Below are 14,710 nucleotides of genomic sequence, written 5' to 3'. Positions count from 1 at the left end.
GAAAAAGTGCATTCCAAGTCTTCTCCAAAAGAAAAAATCCAGCCACTACGGGCTATAGACACCCGAGTACCAAGATGTACAAACAAGAGTCTCTAGCAATTCCTCCTTCATTCCAGCTTTCTTCCTGCAGCAATTCCTTTTCTTCCCTGCAAAGGCACTTTCTATATCCTATACCCTTACGCAGGGAAACACTTTTGAGTTTTCCATCCCAACAAACAGAACAGTCCCACAAGTACACAACATTCAGAAGGAATTTTAATTAACAAAATGGTCCAGGAAAGGGAAAGGAGAACCCAAAAAAACAGGCCACTGCATTTGAAAGGTTGCATGTCAGTCACTAGGTATGCCTGCAAGCCCATGCACAGGAAACCATTTGGACCTTTGTCAGTGCAGAACCGGTTTCAGCTTCCAGAACCACTTCTCTACTCCTTCCTTATATAAGCTAAATATTATATACATATATAAAAAAAATACAAACTTGGGTTTGTTATAAAGTGGCTTCTCTCTCTCCCCCTCCTATGCTTGCTTGGCACATGAACGCATGCAAAGCTGGTAGGCTCCGAGGGCTGCACAAACAGCAGGTTTTGGCAACAAAAAAAAAAATAAACACAGCTAAAATAGATAAGCAAGATTAAAAGCCACTGAATTGAAAACCATATATTTTTCCAATTGTATAGAATTAGAACTACAGCTACGACTTAAAACTGTAAGAGTCTGTCATCCTCTCTCCCAACTCATGTCAAAGTTCATAGCAGCATAACACGAGATTCCTCAAGAAACATCAAGCCAGTGTTCTCTGCTTCAGGAGTGAGTTCACAGGTCAAAGTTTAGTCTGTCCGAAGGATCATGGGAGGATGCTCACTGTCTTCGTCCAATCTAAGGGAGTTGGTTTCATCTTCCAGGCAAGCTCCACCCACAGCACCCAGGTCATCCGTGTAGGCTGGAGGAAAAGGAACAAGCAGTTGGGGGATCAGCAGCACAAGATAAAGCTTGGAACCAAAGCGAACGCTTAGAGCTGAAGTACCAGGCATTACTTGCAACAGTTCCACTGCCACCCTATGTTCACTTTTATCATGACCACGTTTCTCCAAGTTAAAAGCAGCTGATGATCAAAATTAGACTACTCAGCATGCACGCAACGTGTATTTGGGCCAACGTTTTTCTTAACCTTCACCCATGCATTACAGCTGCAACTGCAGCACTGATGCTACCAGCTGAAGACCACCCTTCCTCTGCAGCTGAGGCGCTGACGCGAGTGCCACACACAGATGGCAGAAACTCCACTTGAAGAGTTGCAGCATTAACCAAATTGTCACCCTCTCAATTTAACAGAGCGGCAAATAAGGCTAAAAGGTCACTGTTTCCATAAAGGAATGACAGGAGCACTTACCAATCTTGTTAAAAAAAAGGGGGGAAATATAATTCATATGCTCTGCAGGTCTGGATGCAGACCTCCTGCACAAAATAATTGTGTTAGGGCATCTCAAAAACCATTTGGCACAAACTGCACCTATCACTACAGTCATCAACCATAGTCTGAGACAAAGTTCTACTTGGAGAGCAGCAAAGATGAGCGATTCATCTACAGGAAGCTCCTGTAGATCACAACTGCTCTTTTCCTACCGCTCACCAATGCTCCAACATCACCCCCGCAGTTACAGAAAGCTCAGTGTTGAAGCAGACGAGCCCAGGCAGCCATCTAGAATGAAGCAACACGCAGAGGCTCTCTCTCCATCCCATTTCCAGCCTTCTCCTTACCATGCCTTGTGGGTGAGGAAGGCACGTATGTACCTTTAGTCACAGCGGCACTGTACGTCTGCGCTACCAGCGGCCGGTCGTGGGATGCAGACTCTAGAATTTCGTTGGCTGGCTCCATGCTGCCATCGAGCCTACCGAGCAGAGAGAGGTTAGCTGGAGAGGTGATCTGCCTGGGCCTTCCACAGCTTTAGTCGACAGCTACAGAAGAACAGCTCATTAGGCAGGCAGGAGTAATACCTGTACAATATGCAACAGGAGGAACCTGGTCCCTCCGTTCCAGAGGACTGTCAAGAAGGCATCTGACAACATTTCATATTTAACACCAAAGACTCAGCAGCAGCATGTTTGCCCCTGACATGGCATCAGGATCTAAATCCTAGTAGCTGATGCTAGGGAAATTTTTTTTTTTTTTTTAAAAAAAAAAAAGACTCAAGAGTGCATGATTACAAGAAGGCAATAACCATTCCAATCAGCAGTGTTACAGATTGTCTCCTGAGCTCTGTCCGCAACAGAAGCAGTTGCTTCACGTGCATATGCTAGAAAACTCTCTAGGGAACGTATTCAAGCATTTCAGAGGTTAAGAATTCCATAAAAACTTTCCTCTGAGACTTCACTTCACCTACAAGTGAAACCAGAGGTCATACCTTAAAACGTTCAGATAAAGTTACGATTTCTGACCAGTATTACACATTGACCAAAGCTGCAAACTTCAATTATCATCGTGAGCTACTCAATTTAATTCTGTGACTGACCATGTGAGTAGTACGACCGTGTAACCTTAGCTTTTCCTGCCAAACCTTATTAAAAAAACCCAATGCCTTGTCGTATTTTCCTTACATGCTCTACCATACTGCTACAGAACATCAGCTGGCTAGTCTATATGCAAGAAAGCTTAAATAATGACATCAGTAAAGAGAGAACACAGAAAATTTCATAGTCCAGATTCCCCTCTGTGCAGTCAGAGTAACATCTCTTTCTCATCTCTGTAACCGCTTCATTTATTGATGAAGAGGACGGTATCAGACGTTTCAAGTTCCTGTTTAAGTAACTCAACTCAAACTGCCAAGAGGAAAGGGGATCACAGAGCTAACAGCGATTGATCCTGCGCTGCAATGGGACAGCGTTAAGTTTCTGCTGGTAGAGGGCTCCTCAGTGTAGTAGATACTAGGGCAGAAGGCACAGGGGGACTCTGAAGTTACTCATTCACGTCAGAGGTCTGGAAAAAGACCAGTTTGAAGAAGTGAGCTGTTCTAAGACTTTTACAGAACAGAACTAAGTTTAAGACCAAACTGGATTTTGTGAAGAAAAATAAAATACAACAGTCCTCAGCGAATATGGACTTACTTGTGCTGTTTCATTAGTGTGCACTCTCCTCCTTCCTGGGGGTCTAGGTTGTACATGTAGAGATACCCATCAGCAGCTCCCACCAATAAGCGAGGGATCTTCTGGATCCTGGAAAGGGGAGAGCAACAGATTCAGAAGAAGTTCAGGAAACACCCTCTCCTCTCCTGGCATGACTTTTAAGCAGTTATTTTCCACATTTCTGCTCATAGACAGTTAACAGTTAGAGAGAGCACCCAGGAAAGAACTGTGTGTAAAAAAAAAAAAATAAAAAAATCATAACCACACTTTGGGGTGAACAGATTGCAGAGGAATCAAGCAACTTCTGTATAACCAAGAGAGTCAGAAGTTACCACTGTAACCAAATTTTGCAAAACTCCAGAGACAAATAGTCTAACGGAATGTATTTTCTTATTTCAGAAATGTTCCAAGCCTTAATAATTATTGCTTAAAGGATGTTTTGACATCAGGAGTGAGAGCACATGCATGAAGTCAATTTAGCACAAACACTGTAAAACCCCCACAAAATAAGCTTAGTACTGCTTAGCTTCTTGCTTTGGTAGCTGTGCCAAACGGGGCATGCTTTTAAGGCAGAATAAAGACTATTTTTAGTCCTCAAGATGAACTTTAATGAACACTGTGCTGTTTTAGAGACAAGAAAAATATGAATTTGCTCTCAAAGATTTCTTTAATGGTTAGTCTGGATTGCTCAGTTTTGCAATTCAAGAACACAACACACAGTATTGCTCCCCCTAGCACTAATGGGAGCCAACGCTGTAAGCCCACAGGGCTGTTCCCAATATTCTTTCAAAATTAAAAGACATTTTTAAACACCACTTATATATCATCTGTCCTCACCCAAATATGATGCCTTTCTTCTCTCCCCTCACAGGACTGTGAGGAGTTAGCTCTAACGTTATATTCTACAGTTTCAGCCTCCTCACAGCCCAACAGGATAACCCAGAGGGGTGCTGAACTCATGTTTCATTTGTTTACTCACGTGGCAAGCGCACAGATGTTTTTGTGCCCACAGAACGGCAGGCGGACTGTAGCAAAAGCTCTACCCTGGTTGAACATTTCTGTTACTTGAGAGGGCAGATAGCTTGTCGAGGCCATCAGCACTTTTCCAAAGTAGCCCGTCCAGGTTGTAGGCTCTTCCTGAGGTCTAAAAGCAATAAGAGAAAAAAAGTGACCAACTTTGCCTTCACATTACAGAAAGGTGTGCAATGCTTTGAAACATCTTTTTTATTTTTAGGAGACATTAAGCAGCTACCTGTTTCTCTTCAGAAATGACTAACACCTCTGAGAACTCTAATGCACTCCATTTTGCTACAGGGCACAATGTGTCCTACCATACCCCTCGCCTATTATTTAAGCATGTTTGACTGTAAAATGATACTCCTGCTTATAAAACTGCATTTCATAAGGTTCATTATACAAGAGCAAGATTTACTGGAAAATACCACGCTTCAAAAACTGATTCACCTGTTTATCACCACACAAATAATTGTTTCCAACAACTTCCACAGAAAACTAAGACCATCCTCTCAAAGCCTAAGTAAGAATGTTTCACAACTTGGTGGCTTTCAAGCCCTACAGGCAGCTGGAAGGCGCCGCTGAGACAGCTCTTCCCACACAGATGTCAGAAGAGGTGAAACACAAGCAACCAACAATGGTAAAACTGCTCCACACTCCTCTGACAAGGATGGCTGATTTCTCTCTGGTAGAAATACCTTTCCTAGTCACTGGGAGAACAGCACGCAGCTCAGCTGCAGTTGCTGATTGAAAAGTGACTTTTTACGCCCTTTACAGAAGCGTTCAAAAGAAGTCTGACCACACTTTGGAGAACTCATCCTATTCAGTATAATAAATTTTAAAGCCTTTTCTGTGAAAGATCAAAGGCACCTCTGAGACCTACTTTTCTTTCACAGTCTCAAGTTTGAAGATATGCACTGTCTCTGTGTTACTGGACGCAGACAGAAACATGCCATCCATGCTGAAAGCCAACGAACAGATGCTCACGCACCTAGGGGGAAAAAAAAAGGAGAGGAAAAATGATGACACATTATTTTTGACACTCTAGTACTGTACCAATTGCTGGAAGAAGAAGGCTAGTGTTAACTAACTCGCAGACACCAAGAATATTAAATGAGACTATTACTTGTCCATTTAAGTAGGCAGGAGTCTTCCTGCACATTCACCTCTAAGGAGCTCTGTAATGTTCACACAAGCTGTGCTGCGAGAGCTGGGAGAAACTGTGGCTGTATGGCAGACTCACCTGCTCTTCTCCTCCTCTCAGTGATTGCAGGTGACTTGCACTTAAGCCATAGTATTTGGCTTAATTCATAATGAAGCAGATTTCTCAGTCACCACTTCACAAACAAGAAAAAAAAAATAATTTCCATAATAGGCATTCTGACTTCTTTGATACCTTCCTAAAGCACTTAGAGCAAGATCCCCATTAACGATGTTCACCTCTGGCATACACAGGATATGGGGGCTAATTATAAAAACCTGAACTCAGTCTTACCTCTGTAAAAAGCACAGTAGAACTACAGAGTTACTACTACCACAAATCATAGTGCCACTTCACAGTGGCTATCAATGATCGTGAGACTAAAAGGATTTGGAAGAGAGCAAGAATATTAGATGCACTGCCTCTCATTGCCATAAGAATATGATATATCTTCCAGAAGATGACCCACTTTAAGCAAGTTCCCTCATCAATAAATTTTTTAAAAAGGCAAGAGGGAGTACAATTCTGACAAGACTGATTTGTAGAATAGTCAAGTCCAAAGCAGTAAAATTGAAAGACATTCAAGCCAGAGCTGTTCTAAGCATACAGGCAGGGATGAATGAAGATGAAAACAGACAAAAATCAGGACGTCAGCTCAGTCGCAGAACATCCTGGAGATTTACTATACCAAAGGAGCTTCAGATAATTAGCCCAGGTGAACTTTACCTCTTCACTCCCCTTCGGAATTCAAAGAGTTTCTGTCCCTCTGGAATGGAAAACACTCTTATTACTGTCCCCTGTAAAGAAAAACAAAACAGGGTTTTTCATTTCAAGTTTGTTCACTGTGTATCAGCTCTAGTGAGCAGAGTACAACTATGAGCAGCAAACCACTTTGCTGTTAACTTATTGCCATTGATGCACACCACATGCTAGCATGAAATATTTATGGAGCTTGCTCGTAGGATGTGTTTGAAGAGTAGAGAAACAAGAGGTGGGAGCTATACTGCAGAGAACAAGCTACGCATCGAGAAACAACCCTTCTTATCATATTTGATCAGGGAAGCGACTCCATTAGACAAGTACCACAAGTACAGACACCTGGATATCTCTGTGCCTTTATCAGATGCAAATCAGCTACACCTTTATATTCTAAGCTTATTACTCCAAGAGCAAAGGATTCAGACTTTTAATTTATACAATTTAGACAGACGATTTGTAATCGTGTGTCAAAAGACTGGCAAGACACTTCTCTCAGTCAAACTTCAAAACAGTCTTGAACTGTTTTGTTTTCACTAGGAGACAGCATCAGAACAAGACTACTACTTTCTAATAAGCATCCTGCACTGAAGGGAGAAATACTTAAGAGGATTGCCCTGACTACAGTCGGATTAAAATGTGTTTACTTAAATAACTTTATTATCCAACATTTCACAGCATGGAAATTGTGTCAAATATCATCAATAGTTAACTTAGATTTGCCACTGTAACTCTTAAGTCTTTTTTTTGGCACCTGCACACTGAATTGTCCGTTCTTCAGCAAATTTCATTTTTATTATTGTTGGCAAGTCAATAAAAAGCCATCTTACCTTTTCTGATGCAGTGGCAAGTTTGGTACCACTCGCGTCAAATGCCAAAGCAGCCAAGGGACTATCGTGAGCTGGGATCATATTGGCAGCTCTCTGCAAGAGTGAATCAATAAAATATAACCTCAGTACAGCACAAGTTAAAAGCCACGTTTGCAGCTTAAGACTGCACGTTTAAGAGCATTCAAGGCACACATGGGTCTTACTTTATGGACAACAGCTTCAATAATTGTTTCAGTAACTTCTAAGTAAAAGTACACAAAATCACCATTGAGGCAAGCGCACAGAGAGAACAAGCAGCAGAAAGATACTTGAACGACAACGCAAATATAAATTACTTTATTTTGCTCCACCCATTTGCCCAATTCTACACATCAAATCTAGTATTAGCATCTGTATTTTTTTTGTTGCTGTTCTGGTAAGCCTTGCTGTGAGAGATACGGCAAACTGACACAGAGGAACCTGAGTGTTTTGGAAAAAAACTTAACTTATTCAAAAGATGCACTTTTTGTAACTCCTCTCTGAAGTGGAAACAATATTCACACAGCTCCTTACCAGATTGATGGTGTCAAAGACTTGTACTTCTCCAATCGTTGCACTTCCTGGATAGGCCAGGTAACAGTTGTCGTTGTTTATCGATAAAGCACACAACCCTAGAAGCAGAAAGAGAATCAGAAAGGGGCAAATTCCAAGACTTATGCAGCAAAACTTGGATTCTGTGTTTGAATATTAAAAGATAACCCAAGTTATCCTCACAAAGTATCAACATGACAATGATGAGTAATCTCAGAGTCAACTTGCAACATATTCAACTATTTAACCTAAGTTAAAGTTTAATACAAAGTAGAAGAGGAAGAATACCAACAGGGTACAATAACTGCAATAACTTATTAAACATCAGAATTTCCCATGTCTGCCATGACTCCTAAAGTATTCACCTAACAAAGCCTTTAACTGTACCAAGTGCTGGCAAAATCCAATTTGTGTCTCTGCTACTTCTTTCTAACATTTCAACTCACCCGCTCTAAGAGACTAAAATACTGGGAAGATGCAGTTCAAGGCTGAGTCTACCACAGGTTCTCAAAACCCTCCCCTGGATTAATCAAGCTGGCTTTAAGACAACACTCACATATTTAACTGCTGCTTCTATTTGCAAGCGGAATTAACAATGCTACAGCTCGCTGTAGGTCATATGATGACACAAAATGCACTTATCAGAGTGACACCAGCTTCGAACACCAAACTTACCTGCAGGATTGGGAGGAGTCTCCCTGATTGTATGTAATACCTTCATGTCTCGAATGTTGTGTATATAAAGAGACTCTTCCAGACATACTATCAGCCTCTAGACATGGGAAAGAGGATGAAATGCTGCTATCAAACTGACGGTTAATATTAAATATATCAGTCCTAAAAAAAAAAAATAATTGTATCCAAAAACGCAGTAGGTACCTTCTAATAGAGAAAAGGTTGTGCTCACCTGACAGGAAGAAATAAGAGTCTCATAAAAGACACCCAAGAGACACCTCCTGACAAGGCTTCAACAGCACAACACTACACTTAGTCACCTGAACTGGCCAGTTCACTTAACTTCCCCCAACCAGGCTAGTGCAAATTGATTTAAATGAAAATGATCTACATTACTAGTTTAAGTCAGCAAGACAAACTTTCATTTAAAGCTACTGAATTCTTATTCTATACCTGCCCTTGTGTATTCCCTCCCCCTTCAAGAGGCCAATTCACAAGTGGAAATAATTTTCTGCTTTGGCTAAACAGGAAAGAAAACAAACAAGACTTTTGTGTCAAACATTAAGCCTTAAGTTCTTCAGCATCACATTTAAACTTTCTTAGACTACATCTGGATGACTAACAAGATGTTACTCATTTCATGCTACCTCACTATGCTGAAAAACAAGTTATCCACCACTTCTCTTCAGATTTTAAATAGGAATCCCATCCTCCCACACCTGATTTTTGGAGGTGGGGACAGACACTAAAAAGGTTTTTCTCCTTCAGATGTCATTTCCTCCAGTCTGAATAGCTTGAATGGAATGGCTGAAGGCAGAGAAGTCTGTATTTGCAGAAGAGCTTACTAGTGATTTACTAAACAGCAAATTATGGTTCAAGGTACTTAAATTTTACCGTTTCAGTGGGGTTGTTTATTTATTTATTTATTTATTAAGAAATATTTAAAATCATAAAAAGTGAATAAATAACAAAGTTCAGGCCTGAACAGAAATTCTCTTTGACACACTGTCACATTCAGGGTCACAGAACGATTCACATTAACCTGAGGAGGTCTCTGGTCCAACCTCCTACTCAAAGCATGCTCAGCTTACTCAGGGCATTTTTCTAAGTAAATACATGAAACGTAGAACGAAAAATTTCACCAAATACAGACACTGAGATGCCCTAGAGAAGCTACAGTTGTAAAAGTCCAAGTCAACTTTAAACAGCAATTTTGCCACTGAAGGAAGAGACATCAATCAGCAGAAGGAGTGTCAGCACAAGGTCCACAAGCCCCTCCCATGTTCTCACCTCATCAGAATTACTACTCACCTGCCTATTGAGCTTGACAGCCAAGATGGTGTTGGAGTAACTGTAGTTGCAAATCTCTGTCCCCTTCTTAAAGTGACAAACTTTCAGCTTGCGTGGAGCTTTAAGGCTAACTATGGCCACCAGACTACTGGAGAACAGCCTCTCCACAATGCACACATCTTCTGTGTCAGCTGAGGAATCGCACCGAGGAAAAAAGAAACACAGGGAGATTTCAGGGAAGAATAAAGATGCACATCAACAGGAAAAATACCGTCTTGAACTGCGGCCTAACACCACAAACATTCTGCCACAGCACCTGAGTCAGGGTGGGATGCAGGAGAGGTTTTTAAAGCAGAAAAATCTACACAGCGAACGTTGATTTATGAAGACCCACCCCCCTCCCTGAGGTGTCACGTAAGCTTATGCTTCAGAATGGAGTATCTGCTCCCCCTTGCCCAAGAGTCAACAGAAAAAAATCCCCAAACAGTGGCAAACTGTCAAATTCCATAATTTCACAATCTTTTCTTACCTCTGCAGACATCTAGGAAAACAAAGAACTTTGTGTTTTGGTTTTTTAAGCCACACTATGCACAGAAAGGTTTTTGATGACCAAAACCCACAGCGTTTCTACACACCTCTCCATGAAGAAAAGTTATTATACTCAAAGAAACCGGTCAACCTATTTACGACCGCTTCAGCCAGCGGTTAATGTTTTAACACATATCATCAAAAGGCCTGACGGTCCCTAAAAACAATTCATACGGGAATCATGGAAAGCCAGCACCTCTGCACAGCGTGACTTCTGTGAAGTGTCCTGCTACAGAAGCACTGGAGGCCAAGGAGGAACGCGAGTCACTGTTCCAAGCATGAGGATGAGAGCAGGAAGGAGAAGAGTCCAAGATCTCTGGCAAAGAAACGCTTTCAGAGCATTTGGTTACAGCACAGTTTTGGATCAAGTTGGTGGAAGACACAGTGGCCCTAGTTTTCACAGCAGGAGAAAGCTGGAGAGAATTCTACCACCCTCCACAGCTCGAGGCTGCATCTGCCCTTCCATCACAGAAGGGAATCAAGACAAGCCCACTCGGGTCTTTGGCCTTGATCCATCGAAACAACCAAATTTTTTAGAAGTCAGTATCTGGATTAGCTCATTGCTTAACACATTCCAAACCACAAATCTGCTAGTGGAGGGGAGGGGGGGGAAAGCCAAAAAAAAAAAAAAGAAGCAAAAAAAAAAAAGCTTATTTCTGAATGCCACTGTTTTAGCCAAAAGACACATTAAATAATTAATTGGCACTGTTCTCATCACCAACGGCAGAAATTTCCCCAAAATAGTTTCATCCAGCATTCTTAGCATACGACAAGGTCTGCTTTGAAAGTGCTCTTTCTGGGCATTTATTTCGAGAAAAAGAACAGAAAATATTTAATGCTCTCCATTCTTTTGAAAGAGAGAAAACTAGCCCCCTTATGGAAAAGGAGCATATTTATACTAAGCACTTCCAGCCTTCCTTGCAACATAATCAACTTTTATATAAATCTTGTATTCAACATGGTACTTCTCCAGAGAAGACAAAACAGCTCACAGAGGCTTTGAAAATTCAGGTTCCCCATGCAACAGGGATAATGCATTTTAGTAATGACTCGGTTTTCAAGGAATTATTCTCCATTTTCCTGATGCTAGGCACAACACATGAAAAAGAAATACAAAGCTCTGCTTTAATAAAATTATGCCTAGACTTTCAAACGCAGAGTTCCTTGAATTGGACTAGTAACGTAAAAGACTTTCCAATGTTTTACAGTAAAGCTTCTAAAACCAACTAAGCCTGAAGTCCTTTAAAACGATGGCATTCTTTTACAAGGGTGGGAAGACCAGTACACAGAGACCCAAAACGCCAGTCTGGCTGCTCCTGGGCAAGCGTGGCTTCTTTCCCCAGTCGGGGACAAGTGCGGTAAGACAGACAGAGCTGCTGGGAGTTATTACCCCCTCAGCCAGGCAGGAGAACTGGCCTTTCAGAGGAGGAATAGCAGCAGAGATCCAGCTGGAAAAAGCGCTGCCCTCTGCTGCACTGATGGGAGGTGTAGGGATGCAGCGAGGAAGGGACACAGAGAGGAGCACGATCAAGAGCTAAGCAGTCAGATGGAAGATGGAAGAAAAAAAGCAAACGGCTTTCAGAAAGAAAACGCTTAAATGGTATAGAGAATCCTTCAGTCTCACTTCCTATAGAACAGATAGGTTACCTTTAGAGAACGGCTCTGTGATGAGCTTTTATTTCACTTTAAAAATACAGGATGCACCTCTGGTCCTTTGTCTTCCCCTAACAGGAAGAAGCGATAAAAATCTCTTCACAGCTGCCAAGACCTGCAGCTTCCTAACCAGCAACCAGTCAAGTCCAGTACCAAGCTCTGCTGCACATCCCGACCTGAATTAATCACGTGTTTAGATGCACTAGTTAAGCCGTAAAGAAACGCTGTTAATCACAGCGGTTTTTTTTTCTATTTGTATTTTCTCCTTTACACTAAACAAGTAAGCATTGCCAGAAACTCAGATACAAAACAGAGTGAGAACAAAAAGAACTACAGAGCGATTAAAGTATCGGCAGCGAGGGGAGAACAAGCAAATACATAACAAGATTAGAGTTTCATAACCACAAGCATGTAGCATCACAGACAAGAGCTGGTTAGAACCAGATAGATTATGATCAGCTGTGCTTTAATCCCATTTTTAATCCAAGAACATGAAGCATGTCATAAGTATTCATTAAGCCTTGAAGCACCCTCCAATCTAATATTTACTTTTACAGGGGGATCAACTGAGCAGGGAGTTAGGCCATTTGTGCAGTCACAGAAGAAGTCAGGGATGGGAGCAGACAAAGCAACCTCCCACTCTTTTCGGTTGTTCTCGCAAACGCAAGGCAACCAGGGCATATTCTGGAGTTTACTTTAGACACCTGCACAAGAACCAGCAGGTGAATCTTACAGAAGAGAGCACAGGATCCTCAACAGGGCTCCCTCAAAACACCACAAAGTCTTCAGACCCACTTAAACTAAAAGGGGAGGCATGAGGCATGTGTCTGGGAGGCCTCCAGATCCATTTCCTTGCAGAAAGGAGGCACCCAATACATAGGAAGCCCTCCACCTCCACAGCAAGCTTAGAACAGGCATGGCTTGCAAGCCCAAGACTGGAAATTACTTCACTACCTACAAAACCGAAGATCTCCACTACTGAGATGTGCCACAGACACCGCACGTGCTCTAAGCGAAGGTCACAACAGGCTGGCTTTCACAGGTCAAACCATCAAATTTTCTACTCAATGTCACCTCACACTCTGCATTTTCGGACTTAACACCCATTGAAGGAAACTTACAGTATCAAAGAGGTGAAACCAACAAAGGCATCCCAGAACAGTCTGACAGAGGCAAGACTGCAATCAGTAGGTCTAAATTCCAATCCCAGCTGGTTTATCAGTTTATTGCAAGATTTTTGAGCAAGGCAGTTTATCCAATCTGTACTTTTTCTTTCAAGGACTACCTTGAAGCAGCAGTCCTGCAAAGTTCAGTTCAGTCTCTTTCCATGTGTTTATTCAGTGTCCTGTGTAACAGGAGTCATCTTCGCCGAGTCTCCTGGGGTAGTATCAGGCCAGATACCGTAAGTGCTTAACATACTGCAGAGGTCAGGTATCTAAACTCCACGGCAGAAAATGGAATTCAAGCCACCGATTAACCAGTACAACCAGCCCGTGACTCAAATGGGCAGAGGTAGGTGCAACACAACTGAACTCGGCCACGGGTGTCTAATTTGTCTAATTGGAACGTCACAATTACTTCTCTCCACTGACTGTATACAGAATCAGGGGTGATCTGAATCACACACCATTTGCAAACTTCACATGCCACAGGGTCAGGTCACTCTAGGAAACGGAGCCTGAACACAGCTCTGTGGCACAGCACAGTGTTCCAGGACCCTCCTCTTAATGCTGACATCATAGCTACTGGTATTATCTGTTCACATGGAGTTTACAAGAAAGTCAGGACACTCATGCATAGCAGTCATAGTTTACTTATTAGCAGGTCAAAAGAGGGAATCTATGGAACCGCTGGCAAAACAGAGGATGCCACTTCTTCCTCAAGGCTCCTTCCATTTCACCTCAACTACAATCAGTACTTAGATGTTATGGGAATTTGGATTGTTTACCCTTTTTGATGAGCAAACCTGCAGCTATCATGCTAAGAAGTATTCTTTAACAGCAAATATTAGTATTAAAGATAATCAAGACTTTGTCTTGTTATTTGACAGAGGTAGGTTGGTGGTTGCCTGCCCAACAGCCAGTACAAAAACCCAAAGACACTCCCTCACATTGGCAATTTTTTGTTTCTTTTTAAATGCCCAGCTGCTACATAACCTGGCTACTGTACATACAGTTATAAAGGTAAAGAACTCTTATAGCTATTACCAAGTTTCATAATGTACTGATACATAATTTTACCCCGCCAGCAATCAAATGTTTTGGTTTTGTATGTTTGACCATACACTTAAGGTTCTTACGTCAATTGTAAACAACATGTGAAAAAATGAAACATGTCTTATTCTTCCCAAATTAAGCCAACTGAGGGCACAAAGAGAAACAGGAGAGAAATAAGACAACAAACCCCTCCCTCGAAGATACTCACTGCATTCGTAGATCTGCTCTAATTTGTCCACAGAAGAAAGAGAGAAGAATTTGTAGCCTGATTTACTGCCAACTGCAAGGGACCTGAAAAGAAACAAGCCAGTCAGGAACATAAACTAAATCAGCTCTGATGAGCCTTGGACACATTCTTACCTTATTGCAAAACTGCAGTTGGGTCAGCTCAGTAAGAAAAAATGACAAAAAACTTGCCAAAAGGGAAAAAAAAAAGCCACGACAGAAATGCTTCCTCAATTCTGAAAAAGCCAGAGGGCTTCAGAATTACCCCAGGTGTGGAATTGTGCTTCATGTTTTACGGGATAAGCGTTCGCAGCTTAATGTGAGCCCACTGCCCAAGTCATCTGGGGGATTTCTCCACACAAACGAAAAGCTTTACTTCGCAGGGAAGATCATGACTTCAAGAATGTAATGCAAACCCATTACATCATTGCCTCGTCACCAGAGGTGACCTCCAAGACCTTTTACACTGGGTCACCTGGGGATTTTTTTATTCTTTATATTGTAACATTCCCCAATCAGCCCCAAAATAAAAATAATAATAAAAAAATAATGACTGCCAACTTTCATTTTCT

The 14,710-nt window shown here is 41.8% G+C and overlaps 1 protein-coding gene across 1 annotated transcript; it reads right to left on the bottom strand.

The window, feature by feature from the left end:
• Window positions 1-233: 233 nt before the first annotated feature.
• Window positions 234-14,204, bottom strand: WIPI2 (WD repeat domain, phosphoinositide interacting 2; the record flags this gene model as incomplete). The annotated part of the gene is made up of 11 exons (XM_009867748.1): window positions 234-940; window positions 1,792-1,889; window positions 3,103-3,210; window positions 4,100-4,264; window positions 5,018-5,125; window positions 6,062-6,132; window positions 6,922-7,014; window positions 7,474-7,571; window positions 8,167-8,263; window positions 9,478-9,647; window positions 14,122-14,204. Coding segments are annotated over 11 exons (1,204 nt in total), but the record flags the coding sequence as incomplete, so codon positions are not given.
• Between the last annotated feature and the right edge of the window lie 506 nt (window positions 14,205-14,710).

The sequence above is a fragment of the Apaloderma vittatum genome, unplaced genomic scaffold, assembly GCF_000703405.1.
Source record: "Apaloderma vittatum isolate BGI_N311 unplaced genomic scaffold, ASM70340v1 scaffold194, whole genome shotgun sequence".
NCBI classification, from domain to species: Eukaryota; Metazoa; Chordata; class Aves; order Trogoniformes; family Trogonidae; genus Apaloderma; species Apaloderma vittatum.
The sequence above is the reverse complement of the archived record's forward strand: the minus strand, read 5'-3'. Positions and strand labels throughout refer to the sequence as shown.